General features: G+C 37.0%; 1 protein-coding gene across 2 annotated transcripts in view; it reads right to left on the reverse strand.

Moving 5' to 3' along the window:
* rho-6 (rhomboid 6) overlaps window positions 1–27763 on the reverse strand; it is a 306816-nt gene that overhangs the window by 22901 nt on the left and 256152 nt on the right. For both annotated transcript variants that reach the window (XM_069813099.1, XM_069813098.1), the window contains exons 3-4: window positions 20734–20956; window positions 5868–5968 (exon numbers count right to left, since the gene is read on the reverse strand). In XM_069813099.1, the coding sequence (XP_069669200.1) occupies window positions 5868–5968; window positions 20734–20956 (324 nt within the window). The remainder of the gene's footprint in view (window positions 1–5867; window positions 5969–20733; window positions 20957–27763) is intronic.

The raw sequence follows: 27763 nt of genomic DNA on the forward strand, positions 1-27763 counted from the left end.
TATTCATATCAGTGTCCTTAAAAACTTTAGAAAAGCTACTAGAAGACGCATCCACCTCATGTAATTGGTGAGTAATTACTGTTTGTACTGCATTTATATGGTTTACGAAAAAATAACACTTAACACCAGTTTTATGTGATAATTTTACGTAGTTCATATTCACCACATTTTATATACAAATATAAACAGTTTTAAATTAATATCTGTATTAACATTTAGTACTACAGTAATATTTAAATTAAATATAAACGAATCATAAAAAATTATTTAAATAAAATAAATAACCTCACTGTGTTAATATTAAAATTATGGTGTTGTTTTACATGATAGACTAGTTTTGATGTTATATCCAACATCCTCAGAATTCTAAAAGCCAAGTATTTTTTCAAGTTAAATTCACAGCTGCAATTTCCGGGCATTTGCGTCGATTTTGAAATTATTCCAGGATGATACTTTAACTCTTGTCCGGAAAAATTAGGACGTATGGTAACCCTAGTCTAAGCAATGGCTGCTTGTTTGTTGCAACTCTTTCAGTAATTTTGAGAACTACTAGAGTAGTTAGGTTTCAGGAGGAAAAAAGATGAGATGCAATTTGACTGCTGCGAACAATCGGCCAAATATACCTCAAGGAGAATAAAGAAATGTATATAGTATTTGTGGACTTAGACATTGGACAGAGTAGACTGAATAAACTGATGGGGATCCTGAAGAAAATGGATGTATATAGGAAAGAGAGGAGGCTGTTCTCTAATCTTTATATGAAAAAACGAGTCAAAGTAAGGATAGGAGAAGGTAAGTCAAAATGAAGTAAAACAGAGAGAGGAGTACGTCAAGGATGCCCCTTATCACTTCATCTGTCCAAAATCTACTTGAAGGATTTAGTGAAGAACTGACAGAACATGGGAGGGATGATAGTAGAAGGAAGAAGAATAAAGTGCTGAAGATTTGCTGATGACATGACGTTGTTAGCAAGAAGGAGACACGATACTAAGGGATATGACAACTATGAGCAGCGTGGAATGAAAATAAATGCAAACAAGACGAAGATCATGGTTACTTACTTATTTACAAAAGGCTTCTAAGGAACCCGAAGGTTCATTGCTGCCCTCACATAAGCCCGCCATCGGTCCCTATCCTGTGCAAGATTAATCCAGTCTCTATCATCATATCCCATCTCCTTCAAAGCCATTTTAATATTATCTTTCCATCTACGTCTCGGCCTCCCCAAAGGTCTATTTCCCTCCAGTCTTCCAACTAACACTCTATATGCATTTCTGGATTCGCCCATACGTGTTACATACCCTGCCCATCTCAAACGTCTGGATTTAATGTTTCTAATTATGTCAGGTGAAGAATACAATGCGTGCAGTTTTGCGTTGTGTAACTTTCTCCATTCTCCTGTAACTTCATCCCTCTTAGCCCCAAATATTTTCCTAAGCACCTTATTCTCAAACATCCTTAAACTATGTTCCTCTCTCAAAATGAGAGTCCAAGTTTCACAACCATAAAGAACAACCGGTAATATAACTGTTTTGTAAATTCTAACTTTCAGATTTTTTGATAACAGACTGGATGACAAAAGCTTCCCAACTGAATAATAACAGGTATTTCCCATATTTATTCTGTGTTTAATTTCCTCCCGAGTAGCATTTATATTTGTTACTGTTGCTCCCAGATATTTGAATTTTTCCAGCTCTTCAAAGGATAAATCTCCAATTTTTATATTTCCATTTCGTACAATATTCACATCACGAGACATAATCACATACTTTGTCTTTTCGGGATTTACTTCCAAACCTATTTCTTTACTTGCTTTAAGTAAAATTCCCATATTTTCCCTAATCGTTTGTGGATTTTCTCCTAATATATTCAAGTCATCCGCATAGACAAGCAGTTGATGTAACCCGTTCAATTCCAAACCCTATCTGTTATCCTAGACTTTCCTAATGGCATATTCTAGAGCGAAGTTAAATCGGAAGAAAAACCAAGAAGATAAACGTGCGGATTCGAAACGAGACAGTAGAATAAGTGAACAGCTTCAAATATTTGGGGTGTACTGCAAGCGTAACATGAGCTGCTGTCAGGAAGTCAAAAGGAGGATAGCAATGACAAAGGAAGCTTTTGATAGAAAAAGGAACATCATCTGCTGACCTCTGGAAAAAGAATTAAGGAAGAGACTAGTGAAATGCTTTGTGTGGAGCATGGCATTGTATGGGGCAGAAACATGGACATTACGATGAAGTGAAGAGAAGCGAATAGAAGCAATCGAAATGTGGATATGAAGGAAACTGGAGAGTGTGAACTGTACAGACACAATAAGAAATGAAACTGTGTTGGAAAGAGTGGGCGAAGAAATAATGATGCTGAAATTGATCAGGAAGAGAAAAAGGAATTGGCTGGGTCACTGGCTGAAAAGAGACTGCCTTCTGAAGGATGCACTGGAAGGAATGGTTAACGGGAAAAGAGTTCGGAGCAGAAGAAGATATCAGATGATAGACGACATTAGGATATGTGGATCATATGCAAAGGTGAAGAGGAAGATAAGAAAAGAAATGTTTATAAAAATAACAGTATGCAAAAATGAAAACTTCATGAGATTCGCATCTCATTAGAGGTTGTCCTGAGCTGGGTTTTTAGTAATCTCTCAAGTCCCTTCAGGAAAATGCTGAGATAATAACAATTCAAAGGGCCACGACCAGACTCTTTCCCAATCCTAATTAACACTCATCATCACTTCTGTCATACATTATCATATTATCATCTGTCGCGATAGGTCTGCCACCTATCTGGAAAGTAGGCTATCTCCCCCCGACAAAACGTGCCCTCTGTGGGCATGACGGAGAACCACGAAATTGTGGAAAATCCCAGAAGCAGAAAGAAAACTACGTTGCACAGAAAGAAAATAAATATTGCGCACCGCTCTGTTAACAATGTAGCCACGTAGTCAATATTACAATGTCACATATGTGTGTGTAAAAATATACATAAATACACGTGTCTTATAAGCTAAATACTTTATTTTAACCCTCTATTGATCGAATTGTTATGTAACTTATGCAGCTTTTGATCTATCTCTTTAACCTGGTGCTGTTTACCTGTCAGAAGGGAAAAGAAATTTGGATAACAGTGCAGTATAAGGCATGACAGTGTTAGTACTGGCTAATATAACTAGTCTATGATAGCATGTCTGAAACCCAATTACTGCAATTAATTGAAACCTGTGGTAAACGATGGAGAGGGCCCATATAAAATAAACGATGTGTGGTACGTACGCATGGAAGCTGTCGGGATTTTATTTGACTGCTATAGAAGCACTTTGTTTCTCTATTACAGAAAACAATAATTGCAATGAAATGAATATTATATATATATAAGTTATAATATATATATATATATATAATTTTAATGATCTCGATATCATATAAAAGTAACAGATACATTATGTAAATGCACCAAATGAGCAATATCATTTGCTACATTTCAAGGAGTTTTCTATTCTTCTCATCTTTGCTATCGATTTGATTATTGCAATTACTCTCGAAGTTATTAGTGGTTAGTACGAAGTGCTAAACAAGCATGACAAGATTTGAATATGAAAATACAGAAAGAATCAATAAAGCTATAGTGGATTTAGCATCAACGAACACTAAAAGAAATAAGTGAGTGTGAAAGCTCCAATGTACGGATTGCTGCGGGAGTCCAGTTAACGTGGCATATCCCGCGATAGTCGAGAACAAGCGAGAGTGGATGCTGGTGGAAGAAAAAAAGCTGACTGCAGCTTGAGGTAGGAGATTCATAATCATAATAATCTATATCAAGTAAGTAAAGGAGAAGCGAGCATTCCGTACATCAAGTTTTACTGAAAATGAGTTCAGAATAAATATATTTTGAAATATAAACAACATTTCACAATAACATGTTATGATAGTGTAACCTAAAGTATTTACTCATAAATCTCATATTTGCAGGAGTCATGTATGCACATAGATATAATCCCTGCTTTTAGTGAAAAAGTATTTGAATGCACTCATGTAGTAGGATCCAAATGTTTGCATAGGAATTATGTAGATGAATTTCACAAGTGCAAAATAGTTTCCACTGGTAATTTAATTTCGCTTTTAAGCTCATATTTCTTGTCATGAGGTAATTATTTCTCGATCTGGGGTTTCGAAGTAACAACAGTGTCAAGAAACGTTCGTTAAGAACAATTAATTATCGAAAAACTATCAGCACGTGATATTACTGTTGATAGCAATGGTAATAGTGGTGAGTGTTTACGGCAGTAGTGGTGATAGTAGTAATAGTGGGCCACTGGCGTAGCTCAATCGGCTAAGGAGCTTGCTTGCCGCCCCAGAGTTGCGCTCAGGCGCGGGTTCGATCCCCGCTTGCGCTGATTGCCTGGATTGATTTTTTTCCATCCCGCTACCACCAATTCCATCGACGCTAAATAGCCTACTAGTTGATAGAGCGTCGTTAAATAACCATTTAAAAAAGTAATAGTGGTAATCATGATGATGGTGATAGTAATGATATCGACGGCAGTAGTAGGGGTGTGGTGACGATCGTGGTAGTGAGACACTGTTATGATACTAATAGTATTGGTGATGGTGGTGGTATTGTTGATGATATAATCCTTTGATGATAAAAAAAGGTAATATTACAACAGATGCAAGTGTTGATGACTTATAAAATTAGTTTTCTTTGTGTTATCATCAGACTTCGGTCCTGGGCACAGAAACGCATGAAGTTCAGAACGCACGGACGATAGTTTTATGTTGGTCGAGTGGACTGGGAGATAGACAGCGTCGTTACTTCGTGTCTCAACATGTAAAGAGTCCGTCATAGTACGGCACAAAATATATTTCACTCTGTACAGATGCAGTATATACAATACTTTCCTAGTGTAGACAATAAATGTCTACCACTAAAGTATTAACGTGAGTAGTAACCTTCAATCAGGTGTCCCTACGCCGAAGTCTGTTACACGTACCGCAGCCAAGCAGCAAATACACACAACGGTAATGCACATTACGGACCCGCTGTTGCAGTCACTCCTCCACACGGGTCATGACGTCATTTATACTCCGTGTACTCTAAACCTCATACTGGTTACTCTGTGTCCCTAGGCCGAAGCCTGGTTATAAAGTCAGTGTGAAACGCGTATACTGACCGAACTTTCAGCAGAATGAATGGTCTCTAGTATAAGAAACCTTATCTTCCTGAACCTGGCAAGAGTGTGCGACAAATATGCCTGAATCTACAGTACACACGCTCTCATTAATATTGTATAATTTGAATAAAAGCAGCTAAACTTCACACCAAATTCATTTGACTGCGGAAGAAAGAATAAAAGTATAAGACACAGACAATATTTGTAAATTATTTGTTATTCATTTATTTCCAAAATACTGAGCTTACACTTGAATTTGGACAATAAATGTCATGCGAAACGAGACATCACACCTTTCACAGTAAATTCACTAATAAAATAACGACGAAAGCTTTATTTTCTTTAATTTACGACGTTTTATCAACTGCTATGGTATCTAGCGTCTTAGTGAAATGGTCATAATGCCAGCGATATGAGCCCAGGGTCCAGCGCCGAAAGTTACCCAGCATTTGCCCTTAATGGGTTGAGAAAAAAACCACGGAGAAGAAACCTCAACTAGGTAACTTGTTCCAACCAGGTTTTGAACCCGGACCTGCTCATTTCACAGTCAGGAATGCTAACCATTACTCCACAGGAAAAATAATATGACAACGAAATATTTTTGTTTCTGGACGAGTTTTTTCGGCTGAATAGCGTATTTTGTTGTTCAGTACCACTGATTACATTACATGTTTGTGAATTAAGTAATCATACTCACGAGCAAAATGTTGGCGAGTTGAGAGATGAGTAGTGCGTACACGCCACCCGATGCTCCCACTACGTACAATTCAGGTTCCAGCATGGATGTGCCCAGAGAACCTGAATACACATTAACACACATGCGTTAAATCTCAAATAATGTAACTGTTGTAACATATTAGACGATTAATAAATAGGCAAATTTTACTCTATAAGACTGTTAACGGTATATTCAATAACTGTGATTTTCTTAAATTCCTTCAGTTCAATGTAAAAACAACAGAATTACGTCATAGACAACCTTTTGTTACTCCAGTTCCTAGAACTAATTTCTTCAAGAACTGTCCATTGTTTGTTATGTGTAATACTTACAACTCTCTGTCCTTAAACTGTGATTCTCAATTAGATTTCAGTTTCACAGTTAAATATTTCATACAATATTAAAAAGAATTATACCATAAACTGGGGTAAAGAGGATCACATGTGGTAAAGTGGATCATATGTATATTGCCTAGATAAGGCAGCGCCACACGGATCACACATGAAAAAAAAACCTTTCTTCTATCAGTGCCACTAAAATAGTTTTTTTTGCATGTGTGAACCATGTGGCGCTGACTTATCTAACAATACACATATGATCCACTTTACCACATGTGATCCTCTTTACCCCAGTTTACGGTATTTCCTTACTTACTTACTGGCTTTTAAGGAACCCGAAGGTTCATTGCCGCCCTCACATAAGCCCGTCATTGGTCCCTATCCTGAGCAAGATTAATCCATTCTCTATCATAATATCCCACCTCCCTCAAATCCATTTTAATATTATCTTCCCATCTACGTCTCGGCCTCCCTAAAGGTCTTTTTCCCTCCAGCCTCCCAACTAACACTCTATATGCATTTCTGGATTCGCCCATACGTACTACATGCCCTGCCCATCTCAAACGTCTGGATTTAATGTTTCTAATTATGTCAGGTGAAGAATACAATGCGTGCAGTTCTGTGTTGCTTAACTTTCTCTATTCTCCTGTAACTTCATCCCTTTTAGCCTCAAATATTTTCCTAAGAACCTTATTCTCAAACACCCTTAATCTCTGTTCCTCTCTCAAAGTAAGAGTCCAAGTTTCACAACCATACAGAACAACCGGTAATATAACTGTTTTATAAATTGTAACTTTCAGATTTTTCGACAGCAGACTGGATGATAAAAGTTTCTCAACCGAATAAAAACAGGCATTTCCCATATTTATTCTGTGTTTAATTTCCTCCCGAGTATCATTTATATTTGTTACTGTAGATATTTAAATTATGAATGCGTATTATAATGTTTTTACTCTAGTTTTGAAATAATTTTGCATTATTATATTGACATTTGGCACTTTATTAACTGCAATATTATATTCTAGCACCTATTACGTATCTTTCTTTCTTTAGTTTGTGTTGTTTTTTTATTATGTAATTTGTATATGTAGCAATGTAAACCACCTATAATTGGAAGCTTGTTTTTGTTGGTGGTGGATTTAAAATAAATATTTAAAAGTCAGCACTCTTGCATAAATCATTAATCCAAATCCATTATTAAAAAAGACGAACAAACATTTTTATTGCAATCTGGCCTAGCCAAAGCTCAGTTGACTAAAATAGTTACTTGTCACGTAAAAATTATTATTATACATATTTCATGTACAAGGATGTTCCAATACAGTGTGTGCCAGTGCTGCTCATCGGAGTGACTACTACCGCGGAGGAATCGGAGATTACGAATAAAGCTCTTCACCGGTGATCTCCGGTACTACCGTAGGTGGAACAGGGGACATACGGAGGGATGCGGTGGTTCGGAGCGAAGCGACAGTTAGCTCAAGGACGACCGGCGCGTACGGACTGACTGTAGTTGTGAGTGGAATAAAATGGCACAAAATCGGATATCCGTCGCATGGAAATTCTTTAATTAAGTTGAATGTAATAATAAAGTCGGACATTGTAAACTTTGTGGAAGAATTTACTCCAAGGGTGGTGGAACTTCAAATGTGTTAGACCATTTGAAGCGATCGCACAAACGCGAACTTGATGAAAACAATTACCCAAAACATTTGATATGATTTCTTTTTAAATTGTTTAAGTGCTATTGTTCCCAAAGGTCCACAGTACAGGAAAAAGTCTTGAAATTTCTCTAAAACGTAACTTTCGAAGCAATAAAAAAAATGAAATATTTAAAAGACGACTTGAGCTATATTTTGCTGTTTGGTTTAAAATATTGAGTTTCTGAATGAAACTAAAGAAACATGTGGTAATAATATAATTACAATTAAGGACTGTTTTTGCAAAACTTGCTAACTGAAAAAACTAAATTTTACAGGAGAGACAAAAAACTGAATGGAGACAAGTAGGTTATAAGTGCAACCATCACATTTTAACACGCTATAATGAAGATAAATAATTCAATTTTATTAACATAACTTTAAGATCGTGTAGAGGCCTGCCTTATGTTAACGAATCCACCAAAATCTCAATTTTGTAAATTTTGCAGTTAGCAAGTTTTGCAGAAACGGTCCTCAATTATTCTTAAGTTGATATCCGCTTATATTTTTATTACAGAGAAAGAGTGGCGCGTTTTAGAAGAGGCAGTTCAAATACTGACACCCTTTAACACGATAATCACAATCCTGTCCGGTGAAGAATCTGAATAAATTATGTTGGACAGTAAATTTTAACCCATTGATAGCTAATGTAAACATGTATACTGTAGTAAAATATATTGAGGGAGCTTCAGAATGCTCCCTCAATATATTTTACTGTACGTTAAACTAAACCGATTAGAATAATAATTGACAAACACGTTTGCGATTAAAGGAGAGTTTCTAGGAGAACTACAGTATACATGTTTACATTAGCTACTGAAAAGCTTTACTTCTGCGTTAGTTTTGCAGTTAGATTGAGTGTTATTAATTTGATCAATGACATAAAACTAATACGCCTTTCCACATATACTATGAATTTTAAAACTAGAAAAAAATCTGTCAGCTAACATAGCACTTCAAGCAAAACAAGAAAAAAAAAAAGAGCCGAATAAAGAGAGAGAGATTAACATAAAAGAGAGAACAAACAACAAAAATTATAACTTATTTTAAAAGATATGCGGACGTCAGCGGACTCGAATCACTACCTGATCCGATTAAAGGAATGCTCAGCGGAAAGTGTATGTGCTGCGGAGCACATATACAACCTGCGCGGCATCAATCGGAGGTAATCCGGAGGTCTCCGATTGAAAGCGCGCAAACAACTGCTTCGGAGAAAACCTAATCATAAGCAGCACTAGTGTGTGCAGTCGAAATTGTTGCCTACTGGAATGATCCGAAGGCGGTATGTTTTATTCTCTGGGAAAACACCAACCAAGATAGCGTTTAAGATTTCTGTGAAATTTTCCAGGTGCAAGTATCGTAATACATCTCTAGTACTGGTATGTAGTTGTACTGCAACAGCGAGGGGCGCTGCATTTACAACTTCGTTTGCCGCACATGTGTAGGATGAGTCGGTACATGCAATGTCCCGTGTTCACGTAGTTTCTGTTCTACGGCTCTAAACTAGCTGTAGGACGGAAGTCGACTGTTAGAAAATGATTGTCTATATAAGACAGCTGCTTGGCTCTCATATCGTCCACACTATCCATATACTAGCAACATGTCCACTAACTCAACGTTATTGTATTGTCGTTGCTCCATAACACCGCAAATATAACTGATCGGAACACTAGCAGGGAATCTTGTAATTTCTGTCATCGTAATATCAACAAATATACCGCTCCTCTTACACCAGCCGTGGCGAAAATGTAATCGTGCGCCGAGCCACTGTGTAACCTGCAACGTGCATAGCATCTATGGAGGAAGGCGGACACCCGAAGGGGAAGTGAAGCAATTGTCTGACTTATTAAAGGATTTTCATTTTCCTTACGTCAAGCACTTAAATGTAATTTTATACAGTATAAGGTTACAAACTAATGTTTAGTACGTGTAACGAAGAAAGAAATGAACAAGAAAACATAGGACACATGATCACAATCTAAAGTTAACTGTCTTCAGAATGTCTCTGCGACAGAGTTTCAAAATCAGGAATTATGTCACTTATTGCCAATCGTAGTTGATCACGAAGGTATTTGTTTATCAGTCGTAATCTAAATTAGGTTTTTACTATTTTCATTGCTTTATTGGCTTATTTTACGACGCTGTATCAACATCTAGGTTATTTAGCGTCTGAATGAAATGAAGGTGATAATGCCGGTGAAATGAGTCCGGGGTCCAGCACCGAAAGTTATCCAGCATTTTCTCGTATTGGGTTGAAGGAAAACCACGGAAAAAACCTCAACCAGGTAACTTGTCCCGACCGGGATTCGAACCCGGGCCACCTGGTTTCACGGCCAGACGCGCTGACCCTTATTCCACAGGTGTGGACTTTTCATTGTCGAAAATAATTTTTCACGAACGTAAGTTGTAGCGAACATGACTTCAACAGAGCAAGCGAAAGAACGAAGCTTCGGATATTTATTTTTTGGCAAAGATTTGAAAAGTTCAACATTTGTGAAGTCCTTACATCTAGCTTTCATTATAACATTACATTGTAAATCTGTGAGTTTAAATTGAAGATCTAACCGCATTATTCGTACATCTGCTGAAAAAGGATCAAATTAATAATAATAATAATAATAATAATAATAATAATAATAATAATAATAATAATACAACCTTTTAACGTTTCATGTAGTATAATGCCGTTTTATGTTATACAACCGGTTTCCTAGTAATACTTGTGAATAAATCACACATTTAATATTCTCATCATACTCGTATTGGCAGCAAAAAAATGCGTCCTCCCATCCTACTTGAAACTTTCGTTTTTGTAGAGGTACATTGGTTTCGAGAGAGACATTGCGACGATACGCCACTCGCAGTTCAGAGACAAATACGAATGGAATGGAGCTTGACTCCAGTGAGTGAGAGGGTGGGGGTTGGGGGAGCAAGAGACATGCACAGCTATCATTTCGAGCCACAATGTGCTCGTGAGTTACATTTTCGCCACGACTGCCTTACCATCTTGGGACTCGTGGTCACACTAGTTCGCCTGCAATAAACTGGGTAGGCCACCCAACTAACTGCGTAGTACGTATCTGAAACAGCCGGTACATTGCTTTCGAGTTAATCGACTCTTAATTATATTGAATATGAATAAAATTCGTCAAATAATTCAGAGAAAAACACAGTATACAGAAATGACATGAGAAAAGTTACTTTTACAGGAATGCTGATAGCGTGCATTTTCGTCAAAACTTCAGAGTCGAATTTTGAAGCATGATAATATTTTCCATATCGTCGTTGTTCCTGCAATAACTCCTATGTGACATATTTATCGATTTTCAGATTTTTGCTCTATTAAATATCTTAAATAGTAACACAGTAAATAATAAAATCCCCTATATGTAATTACATTTCTTTGTTTCGAAAATGTAAGAATTCACAGTCTCCTATGTACGGCTGCTATAGGATGAATAAATGTGTTTTGCTCTTCCAACTGAAAATTTTACATTTTGCACAGGAGTTATTGCATGAACAACGACATTATTTCGTATAATGAAAAATAATAATACAAATATAATAATAATAATAACAATAATAATAATAATATAATAATAATAATAATAATAATAATAATAATAATAATAAAAATGAAATAAAAATTGGAAATTTATCATTTGAAGAGGTGGAAAAATTCATATAGGGGAGATTCGGGTAGTATCGGACATCGGGTAATTTCGGACAGTGCGTTTCTTTCATCTACCACCATATGGTAGTAACTGAATGACATGGTTACGTTTCTCTATGCGACATCACAGAAACGTAACCATGTCAATCAGGTTCTATCATCGTGTGGTAGATGAAAGAAACTCACTGTCCGATATTACCCGATGTCCGATACTACCCGACTCTCCCCTACCTGGGAGCAACAGTAACAAATATAAATAATACTCGGGAGGAAATTGAACACAGAATAAATATGGGAAATGCCTGTTATTCGGTTGAGAAGCTTTTATCATCCAGTCCGCTGTCAAAAAAATCTGAAAGTTAGAATTTATAAAACAGTTATATTACCGGTTGTTCTTTATGGTTGTGAAACTTGGACTCTCACTTTGAGAGAGGAACATAGATTAAGGGTGTTTGAGAATAAGGTGCTTAGGAAAATATTTGAGGCTAAGAGGGATGAAGGTACAGGAGAATGGAGAAAGTTACACAACACAGAACTGCACGCATTGTATTCTTCACCTGACATAATTAGGAATATTAAATCCAGACGTTTGGGCATGTAGCACATATGGGCGAATCCAGAAATGCACATAGAGTGTTACTTGGGAGGCCGGAGGAAAAAAGACCTTTGGGGAGGCCGAGACATAAATGGGAAGATAATATAAAAATGGATTTGAGGGAGGTGGAATATGATGATAGAGACTGGATTAATCTTGCTCAGGATAGGGACCAATGGCGGGCTTATGTGAGGGCGGCAATGAACCTCTGGGTTCCTTAAAAGCCAGTAAGTAAGTAAGTAATGAAAAAGTAATACGTGTTTCCTCATTATATAGCGTGTCATACTACCACAGATCTTAGAATTTAAAGGAAAGTTGTTCGGCATCATAACTAAAATAAATTACTCGTAATATGAATACATACATACATACATACATACATACATACATACATACATACATACATACATACATACATACATACATACATATATACATACGTCAACCGTGTTATAAACAAAATAATGACAGGTAAAAAGGGTGAAAGTAATATTACAGCTGCTGTTGCTGTAAATAAAAAAAATGGGTCCTGTGTTGTCTATTGAGGAGGTGGCATTAGTCGAAGGAGCGTGCTGTGCAGCATTTCTCATTGTCACAAATTCCTTTCGTGTCATGCCTTTCTCCAATAGGAGCTACATGGACACAGTTACAAGATTTTGAGAATTATGTAAATTTTTGTCAGGGACCATTAAGAGAAAACATGTTAGTACGCATCTTATTTGCTTATAAAGGAACGTTTCCGAATTATAGATAAGCGAACTTTAGGAACATGCACTATTAGTCAGACAGTAATCCCAATTGGATTCGTCAGATATAGAGGCAGTGCCAGTGGAATGTAAAGGTGTGGTGTGAAATAGTGGGCCAATAGAAGCCCGGACGAGAAGTTGCTGCACCAGCGCGAGAGACTCATTTTAGTTAGTCTACTTGGACTCGCCCTCACACTCAATGTACTGTTAATTGGTTACTAGCATTCCAAGTGTTCAGAGCGTTCTGCTACTACCCCTATTGCTCTACTGAAAACATTGTCCTTCTGAGTGTCCCCATTATGGCATTGTCTAAGGTGGGAAATCATAGATGAAGTTCATAGTCAAGGGCGTGAACTAGTATACAATGTATGGAAATTAATGTCAGAAGAGACTATAAATGGAATATCAATTCCATTGAAAAGCGTGTGTGCAAGAGTACTGGCTGCCACTGGTATTTCAAAGCGAACCTTGGCAAGAATCAAGAAATAAGGGGAAAATATTAAGGCAGGAGCAGCTTCTTTCTCCACCCCGGGAAAATCACGGCCGAAGAAAAAGATTGTTACAGCTGTAGACAATTTCGATGCAGAAGTCATAAAGAGACTCATCTATAATTTCTACTCTACGTATAAGCAGAGGGCGACTCTGAAATGCCTTTTTCCTATAGTTTACGAAAACACAAGTTTTCGAGGAGGGAAGACGTCGTTAAGATAGATGCTATTGAAGCTAAGATTCAGGTACACAACATAATACACTATATTTTTGTTTCCATAAGACTAATTGCATTTGTAATATTGTGTTGTTATTACTACATTTTTCAATCTTATCTTTTGTCTTTTAATAGATGGAAGAAAATTTCCAACAACCGTCAAATAATTTATTATTGAACGCAGAGAAATTAGAGCTTTGATAATTGCCTACCTGAGAGCTATACACAAGTTACGAGAGGATGGAAGACCAATTATATCCTGGGAGTTTCAGACCACTCTATCAGACTTTTTTTCTCGAGAATTATACGATACTGGTTGTTCATACAAAATTTTGATAACCAAAACCTATGTAAAGAATCGATGTACCATTTCCCGTAACAAACCGGAAATAGGGGTACCTGGGGTCAACTTCGAAATTTAAAATGAGAACATAGGTCATTGAAGGTACCATTGGAAACTACTTTTAAAAAGAAACAACGTTTACTGAAACTTTTTTCCCTAACTTTTATTGTTTACTCAAAAAGCAACAAAAATGGTGTCTTCTGAGAAATGCTGTATGTTGTTTAAGTACGTACACTCTCCATAGTAAATGCTCAAAATGTACACCATTCTGTGCTAAACAAAGTTCTGATCACCTCCTAACATCCGTGATTGCACTTCAGCACAGCTGAGACACTCACAGGCTTCTCTAATTCTTTGTTTCATGTCTTCTCTAGTTGTCTCTTCTAAAACTTCGCGCAGGTTGGTGCCATAACATCTCGTCTCTACCACAGTGGACCCTTCTTCACAGAAGGTTCAACGATTAAAGAAAAGAGTGTCAACTCCCTAACATATGGACTTCCCAGCAACATATTATAACCTCTATGAGACACTCTGTATATATTATTTCAGCAATAAGAATAATAAATTATATTAATTAAAGGATTTTCTAACAACTTTCCAAAATGCACATTACTTAATATCCTTTCCTTCTTCTTCAGTGCCATAACATTCCACACTTCTGAACATGTACAAAATCTCACTGCCGGATTGTAATCTAATATACGAAGACTTGAAAAGCTAAAGGAGCTAAGCGCCAAAATCAGAAAAAGTGTGATTTTCATATCTGAAGGAGCAATACACCTGCGCCAATGCAATGCTAAATGAGCTATTCTTCCATCTTCTTTCCTATTGTTCTCGGCAGACGTCACAAAATGACAATCGTTGTATGAGCAGAGCCACTGGAATTTCAAAAAAGAGTTATGTGCGTTTTAGCCAAGAAGTTTGGCTGTAGCTATTCTATGAACATCAGTACATGACTGTGTTTATTTTAGTGCAGTATTGTTAAATGTTATGTTTTATTTAACGACGCTCGCAATTGCCGAGGTTATATCAGCGTCGCCGGTGTGCCGGAATTTTGTCCCGCAGGAGTTCTTTTATATGCCAGTAAATCTACTAACATGAGCCTGTCGAATTTAAGCGCACTTAAATGCCATCGACCTGGCCCGGGATCGAATCCGCAACCTCGGTCATAGAAGGCCAGCGTTGTACCAACTGCGCCAACCAGGCAGTGCAGTATTGCATTGAACAATGATGAATGATAATAATTTAAGTGATTTTTTTATCTTCAAGAGATGCTTTTAAGCATAACAACTTTGAAAAAGGAAGCAACATCTGAAGACAATCAGTGGGAAAGCAAACGTTACCGGCATGAGAAAACAAATACGATCTAAGAAGCCACCGCTCTCTGATTAGAACTGTACATTTTACAGTCTTATGACCCCTGATCTAAAAGACATACATGCGATTTTTTTTTATTTTGGCTTATTTTAAATGTGAGCTGGGCATGACTAGGAATTTGGTTTCACTTCATTTTAGGTGCAGATTGGATTGTGGATGATGGGTATCAAAAGGTCTATGAAGATATTAGTAAGTAACGAGTGAAAAGTGGGTCTATTTTTCTGGCCTTATAGTGGCTGTGATTTATTTATTTTCTGTACTTTCATAACAACCTTCTTTATATTACGTCATAAGGAATATTAACCCCTTACTACATAGGACAGTTTTGCACACACTGGTTTAATATTCAAATAATTTAAGTAGTTCTCTCTTTCTCAACTGATGCCACATATGGTCAAATCCAGTTATTGACAGTGTGCCATATCTGTCTCAGTATGCAGTTTGAAATATTATATGTTTATATTATAAGTTATATGAATATAAAACTGGTATGTGCCATATCTGTCCCAGAATGCGGAAAGGGGTTAAGAACATTCACCACAGACATAGCTCAGTTGGTTAAGATGCTTGCCTGCCGATCCGGAGTTGCGCTCGGTCGTGGGTTTAATTCCCGCTTGGGCTCATTACCTGGTTGGGTTTTTTCCGAGGCTTTCCTCAATCTTAAGGCGAATGTCAGGTAATCTATGGTGAATCATCGTCCTTTTATTTCTTATTTTATTAGGTTATTTTACGACGCTTTATCAACATCTTAGGTTATTTAGCGTCTGAATGAGATGAAGGTGATAATGCCGGTGAAATGAGTCCGGGATCCAACACCGAAAGTTACCCAGCATTTGCTCGTATTGGGTTGAGAGAAAACCCGGAAGAAACCTTAACCAGGTAACTTGCCCCGACTGGGAATCGAACCCGGGACACCTGGTTTCGCTAACCGTTACTCCACAGGTAAGGACAAATAATCGTCCTCATCTTACCAAATACCATCTCGCTATCACCAAATCCATCGACGCTATATAACCTAGTAGTTGTTACAGCGTCAGGATTTTGTTGACATTTGTTTTGTGATGAAGGCAAATTAATATAATTATTCAGTCCTTTTAGTAAGATTGTAATACATATTTTTAAAGAGTATACTATAATAAGTCTTTAACCTTATCACCTATTCAAACCCCACATTCTGGCTAAAAGAACATATCCCTGTTGCATACGAAATGACAGTTTAACTTAGCTCTTTTCCAAATGACCTATACAATATGTTTTTCTTAAAAGACCTTTTGAGAAAAGCTTGTATACGCAACATATGTCACAGTAGCCCAGTCTGAAGTTCATTTATATACTTGTTTAAACAATTTTAACAAATAATTACAAACGTTATATAGTTTTTATTGAATATTTCGAAAACATGTTTTTGGCACTTTAGCTCCTTAAGATTTTCCACTCTTTTACAATAACAGCGAATAGTGCCTCCCTCACTACTATCAGGCTAACCTCCACCTATTATTCATTGAAAAATCTAGATGATTTAATAACCTTGTTCACTAATTTGAATATAGCTAATATGAATTTTTTCAGATAATTCCCTTAAATAACATTTTTAAGAATATGCTGTGTATTACATTTGACAGTATCTTGTTCGGTAAATAATCAAGAATGAAGTCTTCAGAGCCGATTTTGTCATAAAACCGGCAAATTAGACAAGCAGTTTCAAAATCAGACTATTCCATTTCCATCCAATTTTGAGATCCAGTCTCAATGCGCAGAGCATGTTCCTTTCTTGACGAAGTTATGAAGGCTTCAATTCGTATTTGGACTGAAATAAGCAAGTAATGAGTTTATAATGTCTTAAAATCATCTAATGAAATTATCCGGCTTTTAAAATACAAGTCCTAATTATTATCTTGTTTCTATAAGAGTACAATGTATCACATTTCATGTACTATACATGAGTTACTTTCGAACCAATTTATTCATAAGGATATTGAATATGAAAAAAATAAGTCCAGTAGTTTCTTATAAAGAATATACTATACATGGGTAGATAGGCAGCAAGCCAATAAATTTTGTTTTCGATACAAGGGATGTCGAAAACGTTTATCCATGGAATTTGTTTAATAATTATGATTGTAAGTTATGTAAACTTCTTAATATGGGAAAGTAAAGAAATAGTAATCACGTTAGTGACGTAATCATTTTATTTATTCCACACAATATGTACATTAGATAAAACCATAAAAAATAAAAACCTGTGAAATTAAGTAAAATGCATTTAATAACACAAAGGGAGACGAACATTAAATCATATACAGAAAAGTATCACAAGAATGTAGATCTTGAAGTATGGATGTTTTGTGGGACAAACATTAAAACATATGGAGAAAGGTAGCACAAGAATGTAGATCTTGAAGTTTGGATGTTTTGGGGGACAAACATTAAAACATATGGAGAAAGGTAGCACAAGAATGTAGATCTTGAAGTTAGGATGTTTTGGGGGACAAACATTAAAACATATGGAGAAAGGTAGCACAAGAATGTAGATCTTGAAGTTTGGATGTTTTGGAGGACAAACATTAAAACATATGGTGAAAGGTAGCACAAGAATGTAGATCTTGAAGTTAGGATGTTTTGGGGGACAAACATTAAAACATATAGAAGATGGAAACACAGAAATGTCCATCTTGAAGTTAGGATGTTTGGGAGGACAAACATTAAAACACATGGATGAACGTAATACAACAAAAAGTAGATTTTGTAGTTATGATGTTTGGGAGGATGGCTAAGAAGTGATACCATGTATCTACAAAAATGGTTATTTAGTTTAACTACATTATTATTTAGGTTACCTACACTGTTATTATGTTCAAAAAGTTGGACAGTTAACTAATATTTTATCCTCGAGTAGAAAATCTTTCAGAGCAGAAAAATATATAAAAAGTTTGTCCATTGTGAGAAAAATTAATTTTCAGGGCAGTTGTTTGATTCACCGGCAAATTTACAGATACAAGGTATCACTTCTTAGCCATCAATATTGAGGATGATAACACAAGAATGTAGATCCTGAAGTTAAGATATTTGATGGGGTAAACATTAAAACATATGGAGGAAGGCAACACAAAAATGTAGTCAAGATGTTTGGAGATAAACATTAAAACATATGGAATCCTCAGTGCATGCCGGCTCAACTATCAGTACAGTCTAATACAGCGCCACGACACTCTACTATAGGTATCCTACACGGAAAACTCAGCTCGGACTCCTCGCGGCGCGCATGCTATACCCCTCTTATCCCCCTGCAGTAGGCGTGAGAGCATGTTGGTAACGGGAGCATACTCATCTGCGCGAGACAGTCACGCCCGCTGGTTTCTGCGCACTGAGTTTTCCTTGTCGGAGCCTATATAATTGACCTCGACTAGGGTGCCGTCTATTCTAAGTGCATTCCTTTCCTTCTTTCCTCATTGGGCAACAGGAATTATGAGTGTCTGAGAGAGGAAGCCGCGAGAGATAGACATGTTAGTCGGAAATCTCCAGCGATGTAGTGAGGATCAACTAGCAGGTTAGACTCGGAAATCTGTAGGGATATTATAGTGTGGAACAACTAGTGTAATGTGATCGTTTTAGGAAACCGTCTAGCCGTAGTTAGATGTGGGAAACAGCATTTAGACTGTTCAGAAATCTGTCATGGTATATGAATATGGTCGTATTATGCTAAAATAATAGTCGTCGTGATATATGAGAATATAGTTGTATTGATCGTCGAGGATAATATGGTTATTGTGAAAGGTTATTTTGATATAGTAATAATCCTCGAGAATAATAGTGAAAGTATTGTGAGAATACTGTGAAGTACTGTCATCCTCTAAGGAGTTTAGTGTTGAGAGGAATGTGGTTCCGACTAACCTAGCGCGGTACTGGAGTAGGAGGGAACAGTGACTGCGGCAGTCTGGAAGGAAGTACAATCATACTGAAAATATGTCACTCGTATATAGAGTACCTAACACGTGCACACAGTCACACACTACTACAAACTGAAGACTGCATATTTTTAGACGATTAATACTTCCCACTCCGCTCGGCTCGGCTTGACTGTAGCAACAAAAGAATCTACCTGTAACCCCCCCGCACCGATGGCAAGAGTACCTCAGGTCGCAGCACTAAACTCGTCGGAGGAAACAGTAGGCCTATATATTGGGTGAATTAATCGTCGTCGTAGGATTATATGAGAAGAATATACTGAGGATCATATTGTCGGTATATTTATGGTTATTGTCGTCGAGTATATATTGTGGAATATTTGAGGTTCGACGGTTGCGTGAATGTAGCGTCGCGTGTAGAATTACGAGGAGTGCAGATAGAGTTCTACGTAGTTTGGGAATAGGGGGAAGATACGTGAGTATTGTCAGCCATAGTAGAGAAAATTCTAGATTGCAAAGAAGTAATTGTACTTGAACAGAGTTCGTTAAATGGGAACAGATTGATTAGCTGATTTCTATGGGTATTCTTTCCTCCTCTCATTACGATACGCCAGAGTTGTAAAAGACTACTGTACAGATGTGCAGATGTGTGGAAATAGTTTATGAATGTCCGAAGTTAAATTGTATGAATTGTCTGATCGATATTGTATAGTAAGTTAATTGAAAGGAATATTGTAAGAATGACGGGCACTGAGTATAGTAGGCCTAGATTCAGCAATAAAATTACTGTATGTCATTGCAAATCAAGCTTTCAGGTATAACTCCCTGTTGATTTGAATAATTTCGAGGGAAAAATTGTTCCGGGACCGGGTATCGAACCCGAGACCTTTGGTTAAACGTACCAACGCTCTACCAACTGAGTTACCCGGGAACTCTATCAGACACCGATCCAATTTTTTCCTCTATATCCACAGATCTCAAAGTGGCTGACAACCGTCGAGCAACCGACATTGAGTGCACACTAACTCTGTGTGACTTAAATTGAGATCTGTGGATATAGATGGAAAAATTGGATCGGTGTCTGGTAGAGTTCCCGGTTAGCCCAGTTGGTAGAGCGTTGGTTTGTTTAACGAAAGGTCCCGGGTTCGATACCCGGCCCCGGAACAATTTTGCTCTCGAAATTATTCAACATTGTCATTGTTCTATCATATGTATCTCTGTTAATCATTAATAAACTCATTGTACAGTGTTATTGTAATTGTGATACAATTTATTCAGATTATATATCATGTTGTCTGGATTATTGCATTTATTAATTCTATTGCTTCCACTGCGCAAACCGACCAACCCAGTTCACCATTACATCTGATTTAGCAGCCGTAGGAACTCGGTTCAATGGTAACACAGAAATGTCGATCTTGAAGTTAGGATGTTCGGGGGGACAAACTTAATGAGTTTTACCCACCTCCAAGCACACCTCCGAGGTAGATGAAACTTGTTCTGAGGTGACCTTGTTCGTGTTCTAGGGGGGCGGCCAGGAGGCACTGAATGGCGACGTTGAGCGCCAGGTGCAGCGCGTCGGAGTGCAGCAGCATGTACGTGAGGAAGCGCCATAGCTGCTCACGGTGGTGCGGGTCGTATACAAGGGCGCGTTGGACCTCTGCGCCTCCCCAAACGAACACTCCAACCTGCAACATTCGGTTCCAAGCTTTAAGGAATGGGCGATCATAGGCTGATCAAGATCACAGGCTTCTCACGTCGAAGGGTAGAGTTCAATTCAAGAAGCAGTGAAAGCAGGAAGGATACAAGATAACAAATAATACAGGCTAGCCGCCGTGTTTATTACCATCTATATCAGGCCTGCACAAGGTTTGCGCTCTCCGAGCCGGCTCACAGCTCATGAGCGGAATGCAGATATTAGCTGCGCTCTGTATAAGGGTGGACTGGAAGAAGGGGTGATCTCGCACTAAATATACACAAAAGGAAGTACTGTTACCAGTGCTTATGAAATGAATTCCCGTTCAGTGTTTGCAAAACTATCTTGGACTATTATTAATTAACAAAGAAATATTTATTTTACAAAAATAATAGAAATTTTATAGCTACTTAAATGTACAATATCATGTTGTTATATTTTTATTTATCAGTACATCAAAACGAGGTTTTATGCTGTTGACAGCTGAAAGGAACAGTAGCCTGCTGATTGTAATGAAACATCAGTTACAGATGTTCAATGCCTGCCTTTATTAAAGTTGATTATAGAAAACAGTTGCTCACAAATATAAATGTTGAGCCAAACATAGCAATCATTTTCACAGCCAGCGTGTGTAGTCGTGGATACTATTGCTAATGTTTAGTATTGTAAAACTCAACCAGGCTAGTAGTATTATTCAAACGATCTTTAGCCCTTAGAGCACATTGAAGATCAATAAGTCCGAGCTGTAAATTGTTAAATGTTATGTTTTATTTAACGACGCTCGCAACTGCCGAGGTTATATCAGCACACTTAAATGTAATCGACCTGGCCCGGAATCGAACCCGCAACCTCGGGCATAGAAGGCCAGCGCTATACCAACTGCAACAATCAGGCCCACCTGTAACTTTTATGACATTGTTTCAACTGGTGTTGAAGGAATTTATTATGATAACTTTAAACTTCTTTCCAATTAAGAAAAGATTTTTAGTAGGTTATTTTACGACGCTTTATCAACGACTTATGTTATTTAGCGTCTGAATGAGAAGAAGGTGATAATGCCGGTGAAATGATCTGGGGTCCAACACCGAAAGTTACTCAGCGTTTGCTCATACTGGGTTGAGGGAAAACCCCGGAAAAACCTCAACCAGGTAACTTGCCCCGACCGGGAATCGAACCCTGGCCACCTGGCTTCGCGGCTAGACGCGCTAACCGTTACTCCACAGGTGTGGATCTTAAGACAAGATCTTGGAACCTAGAATTAAATTCATTTTGAACGTCAATTAATATTTTCACATAATCGTTTAACATGGCTTCATCACGAGCGGTTTCTATCGGTCGAAAGTAAGCCATATTACCTTCTCGAAACTGACTTACGCAAAGTGTAAGTTTACGACTGAAATCCCGTAATTTATTCAACATATCCCTGAAGAGAGATATTTAAATTGTTGAATATTAATATCTTTAGTATCTTTATGTCTGGACTCGTAATGACGCATTATGTTACGTTTCTTTCTACCTTTCAAAATGTTGTGGCAGCAGATAAAGCACTGAGTATTTACTCCAGCGGCTATGAAATAATAAGCATTTTCCCATGCAACATTGAAATAATTTGCCTGATCACCACTTTTCCGTCTTTTAGATTCCTCCATACTGTACTGTAGCAGTAGGTAAGCAACGTGAAACAGTTACTGAGAATAGGCCTACACACTGCACTCCACTAGATAACTGAGTGGTCGTTTCCCTCTCCTCTACCTATAGCAAGTCTATGTCATTCTCACGTATCTTCTTCTCCGTTTCGGCGAGCGGCGAGAGCTGTTTGTGCAGGCCTGATCTATACGGATTATTATCGCCGTAAAATAATAATGTTCGCGATTTACGATTTTCTGGAAGCTTGTAACCAATAAGAGCGCATTCCCTAATTAAGAGTGGATGACAAAATAATCACACATTTTCATTGCCTCATTTAATAATACTTTGCTTTCAACAATTTCCCTCAAAATTTGGCGGCCGAATTCTTTAAAAATTAAATACTCAGCGACTCGTCAGGTATAGCTCCCCAGGCGAGTACAAGGAGAGCTCACCCTGCTTGATGTAGGAGGCCCTTGCCCTAATGGGATGTAGTGGTTCCATCCATCCATCCATCCACCCACCCTTCCTGTTGATGATCAGCGAACTAACGTTTTTCGTATTCATAAACCAGTGTTAGCGATATGATATGATTTGAATCCTATACAAGTAATCAGTCGATAGCCGGGGCTAGTTTACAGCATGTCTATGCATAGCACCCTAAATGTTTGTATTACCATTATAGGACTTATTGGAACAAATACAAAAATGAATTCAAAATTAAAATTTATTTTGAAGCCTATTGTCAGAGAAGCAAATTCCTAAGACGAAGAGATCCCATTTTGCCATAACCCAGATGAAAAAATATATTTAAACTACATCACAGAGAAATTATTGTCACATTCTCTAATCTCTAGTAGTGATGTAGTGAAGGTGGACGGTAATAGAATGTTTAAATTTTAGAATTCCCACTCGCTCCGTCGTGACTTAAGTTTTGTTCTCTGTAAGAAGTAACTTACGAGTCTATTTCAAGTTTTATGTTTTTACAAATTTTTTAATTATACCGCCGAATTAACACTCATGTTTTGTTCATTATTTAGATTTCAGTAAGTGTCAAGTGCAAAGATTCCTTAATTGAAGGGCAAAGGGAAAAACGAACAATGTCACAATTCCTTTAAGGGTGATGTCGTTTTCTAATTCACTGTATTATTTAGTGTTATTTTTACCAAAGGTGGTAAAGAAGAATTAAAACCATGGATACACTCATCATTTCCTTCATTTCAGGTAGGAAAATCAATACATTTTGCAGTAATATACTGAAATAGGTCATTATCTCACCCTTAATGGAAATGTGACATTGTTCGTTTTTCCCGTGTGCCCTTCAATTAAGATTAAAATTGTATATTCGCATTTCGCAGTCTAACGATGCTTGCTATTTCTAGAATTGATGTTCACACTAGTATATGCAGTAATATTAGTAAAAATAGCGGATAAGTCATGCATAAGCAGAATCGAATTTTTACACATTATGTGTACAGACTTGTAAACGAATCATGCTTTGAGAATTTGCAAGAACTCGAGAACTTGAGGCTGCAGCCTATGATGTATGTGTGTACTACGTCATAATGAAGTTACTAGATCTGTGATAATGAATGTCGAAGGTAGTAAAGCGACGAGGATGATGACGATCACGATTAATTATGATAACGAGGAAGCATTCCGTTCAAAGCTAATTACTTCCATAAATATGACAATGCATTAACCACCATTTAATTATGACTACCTGTACTGTATGTTGTTATTTAAATGTGATAACGGATTTCAACTGTTCACGTTTCGGCTTGGCATATACGAAAGATGGAAATCTGGATATAAAATTAAACAGAATTCAACTTAATTACTCCACAATAAAATGAAAATTACAAAGTAAAGTGAGATCTGAAAGCTAATGACATTTAAAAAGCGTTAGCATTACTGCCACAGTCTAGTATATACAGTCACGAAACTCAATACGTAGTAAATATGCATCCATAGATAGTTGTTAACCACTAGGATCGCTACTATCGCTTCATCACAGACAATGCGAAATAGTACCTGCACAGTCTATCGTTTCTAGTACCCTCATAAACTCAAGCTTCCTGACTGCATATACTAGACTGTGGTACTGCCTTGGCTTTACGGTTCCTAACATTGGGAGTAACAGGAAACAGAAGCCGAAACAAATGAGGTTTTTATTATGCATAAATACAAAAACTAACTGACAGAAAACTAAGAAATTGAGAAGATCTACAAGTGACATCGAAATTAAAGAAAATACGAAAATAAATAACAAAGAAAAGACTATTCGTTTCTCTCACGTACTGAGGAGCAATAAGTCACCTAACAGTATCACTAATTAGACTACATCTCATAAAATGGTAATGACGCAATATTGGAATGATCGGAATAATTTCAGAAGGAAACGAAGTAGTCTATTCTGAGGAAGACTTCCCTACAGTTATTGTGATCACGAACAATTTCAAATGTTATCCCAAGTGATTGAATACTTGCTACGTTAACCACTAGTCTCAATTTCATATTATAAGTAAGAAAATGGAGTAAAAGTTTATCAAACAACATAATTCCATCAAGTATAAATAATGAAAGCAATCATTAATAGTTTTCTGTCGAATGGTAGTTCTTTCGCTCCAAACCCAGGATTCTCCAACCTTTCCTATTTCCCGCCTTCCTCATAGTCTCTGCATAGTCTCCATGTATCTTAATGGTTTCTATCTGATATCTTCTTCTACCCCGAATTTCTCTTTCGTTCACCATTCCTTCCAGTGCATCCTTCAGTAGATAGTTTCTTCTTAGACATTGACTCAGCCAATTCCTTATTCTCTTCCTGATCACTTTCTGCACCATTTTTTCTTCACCCACTCTTTCCAACACAGCTCCATTTCTTATTCTATCTGTCCATTTCACTGGTTACATTCTTCTCCATATTCACATTACAAATGCTTCCAATCGTTTCTCTTCACTTCGTCGTAAGGGCCATGTTTCTGCTCAATATAATACCACACTCCACACAAAGAGCATTTCACTAATCTCTTTCTTAGTTCTTGTTCTAGAGGTCCGCAGAAGATGTTCCTTCTTCTATTAAAAGCTTCCTTATTATTGTAAAAATAGAAATCAACATGCAGTTGTTCTAATTATAAATGTCATTACACCTTTAGTAATTAATAAACTTCGTCCAGGGGTTCAAACCAGATCCAGGGCGATGAAAGTCTTTAGCACGACTTCCTTCGGAAGAAAAGGTATCCTTGGCGTACGTAGACTTACAGTAAGGAAAATAACTCTGTCTCTAAATGAGGGTTTTCAAAGTAAAGATTATGACTTATTTCTCCGAATGTTAAAATTAAAATTAAGATTGACGTCATCATACCTTTCCATCATCTCCAACTGAAAGCGTCGTTAAAGCACAAATCTCACATATTTCTTCGGAGACCGAAGCCAGACACTTCGGTGACCGAACTAGGTTTGATCCTTAAGTCTGGAAGCTCTTGCAATCGTTAAATTAATCTAATAGAATAAGGCCAACTTTGTGAGAAATAAAAACGTGTATTGTAGAACTTGAATTAAGATTATAAAACTCAAGGCCGAGCATCAGTGATATTTTAGAACATGGGGAGACTAATTTTCTTGCTAAATAAAAGCTCCTGCGTATATTAAAGACCTTGGCTAATTACATAAGACCGTCTTTTCTTAGCTCTATTACATGAAACATCTGGGCACATTCATTACGTATGACGATGAATCAGTTCTCCATCGCACTGGTTCATGTCTATAGAGTTCGGAGGATTGCTATTAGAGCAGCGTTTCTCGAACTATGGTCTGCTGACCACCTGTGATCCTCGAGGTCTGCCTACAAGGTAATTCTTTGACTGTTTTCATTGCGCATGAGAAAGTAAAGGGGTTCAAGAGGAAACTTGCTTCTTGAGTCAGTTGTGTAAAACAATGGATTTTTTCACCATTTCCAACCCTAGAATCTTTTTTTGGTTGAAAATGATTTCGTTATTGGAAAAGAATTATGCAATGGCATATGTTCGCACCTCGAAACTCTGAAGCCACAATTTTAAATTTAATTTCCAAGTAAATATCATGAATTTTCATGGGTTCGTGATCCCATTGTATATATACATACATACATACATACATACATACATACATACATACATACATACATACATACATACGTACGTACATACATTCATATATACATACACATATACAATGGTGCTTTACAGATTATAGTTCAGTTTGCTTCTACGTATGTGTGAGAAAGGGTTTTTCATCGCTAACTCTAATAAAAACGAAGCACCGAGATCGACTCGATGTATGTGACGATCTCCGACTTAAAGTTACCAGCAAGAATCGGCATGCTTATCCATCTCATTAATGTGAGTACCAACATTTATTTATTATGTTTAGTTAATAAGTTAAATAATATTATCCAAACTCTAATAGCCTTGAATTATTAAAAAAACGAAAATGAATTTTTTTCTATTAACATTAATTTAATTAGTTAATACTCATACAAAATTAATTGAATGAAGTTAATTTTAATTAATAAATTAATTACGTTTTAAAATATTGATATTAAACTATGCTTTAAAAATTATAAATTTGCTTTCGAAGGGAACAAGACTAAGGTGGTCCGCGGAACTGTTCTGACTTAAAAAGTGGTCCCCACTTCAAAAAAGTTTGAGAAACGCTGCTATAGAGAGATAACAAGAAGTTCATAAAATCAGAAAAGTAATTATTTCTTGCAGTAGATTTCAAATATTATTAATTCAAATAATAACAAAAGTAAATATTGAGGAGTCGCATAATTATACGCAGAGTTAAATAACAAATTAAAACATTAAATATAAAAGATATAGGCCTATTCATTAAGAATAAATAAATTATGAACACGTAAAAATAGTTCCTGCAGCGGCGGCCTTTTACTCAGGACGTCCCGGTTTGAGTCCCTGGCAAGCCTGGAATTTTTCATTGAAAAATCCATTTTAACATCTGTGGCGGACGAGGTCGCAGTTGTGTTTTTTTTCGGTGTTCCCCCGTTTATCCAGGTTTGGCATCAATATCATTCAGATTAATCTCCAGTCCACCACAATCATTCCATAGTAATCCTCGCTACGCTTCATAGGCGGCACACGGAGAGAGCTGGTGTAGGAACAAGTGAAGTTGCCTG

Source organism: Periplaneta americana, chromosome 16 (assembly GCF_040183065.1).
Source record: "Periplaneta americana isolate PAMFEO1 chromosome 16, P.americana_PAMFEO1_priV1, whole genome shotgun sequence".
In the NCBI taxonomy this organism is placed as follows: domain Eukaryota; kingdom Metazoa; phylum Arthropoda; class Insecta; order Blattodea; family Blattidae; genus Periplaneta; species Periplaneta americana.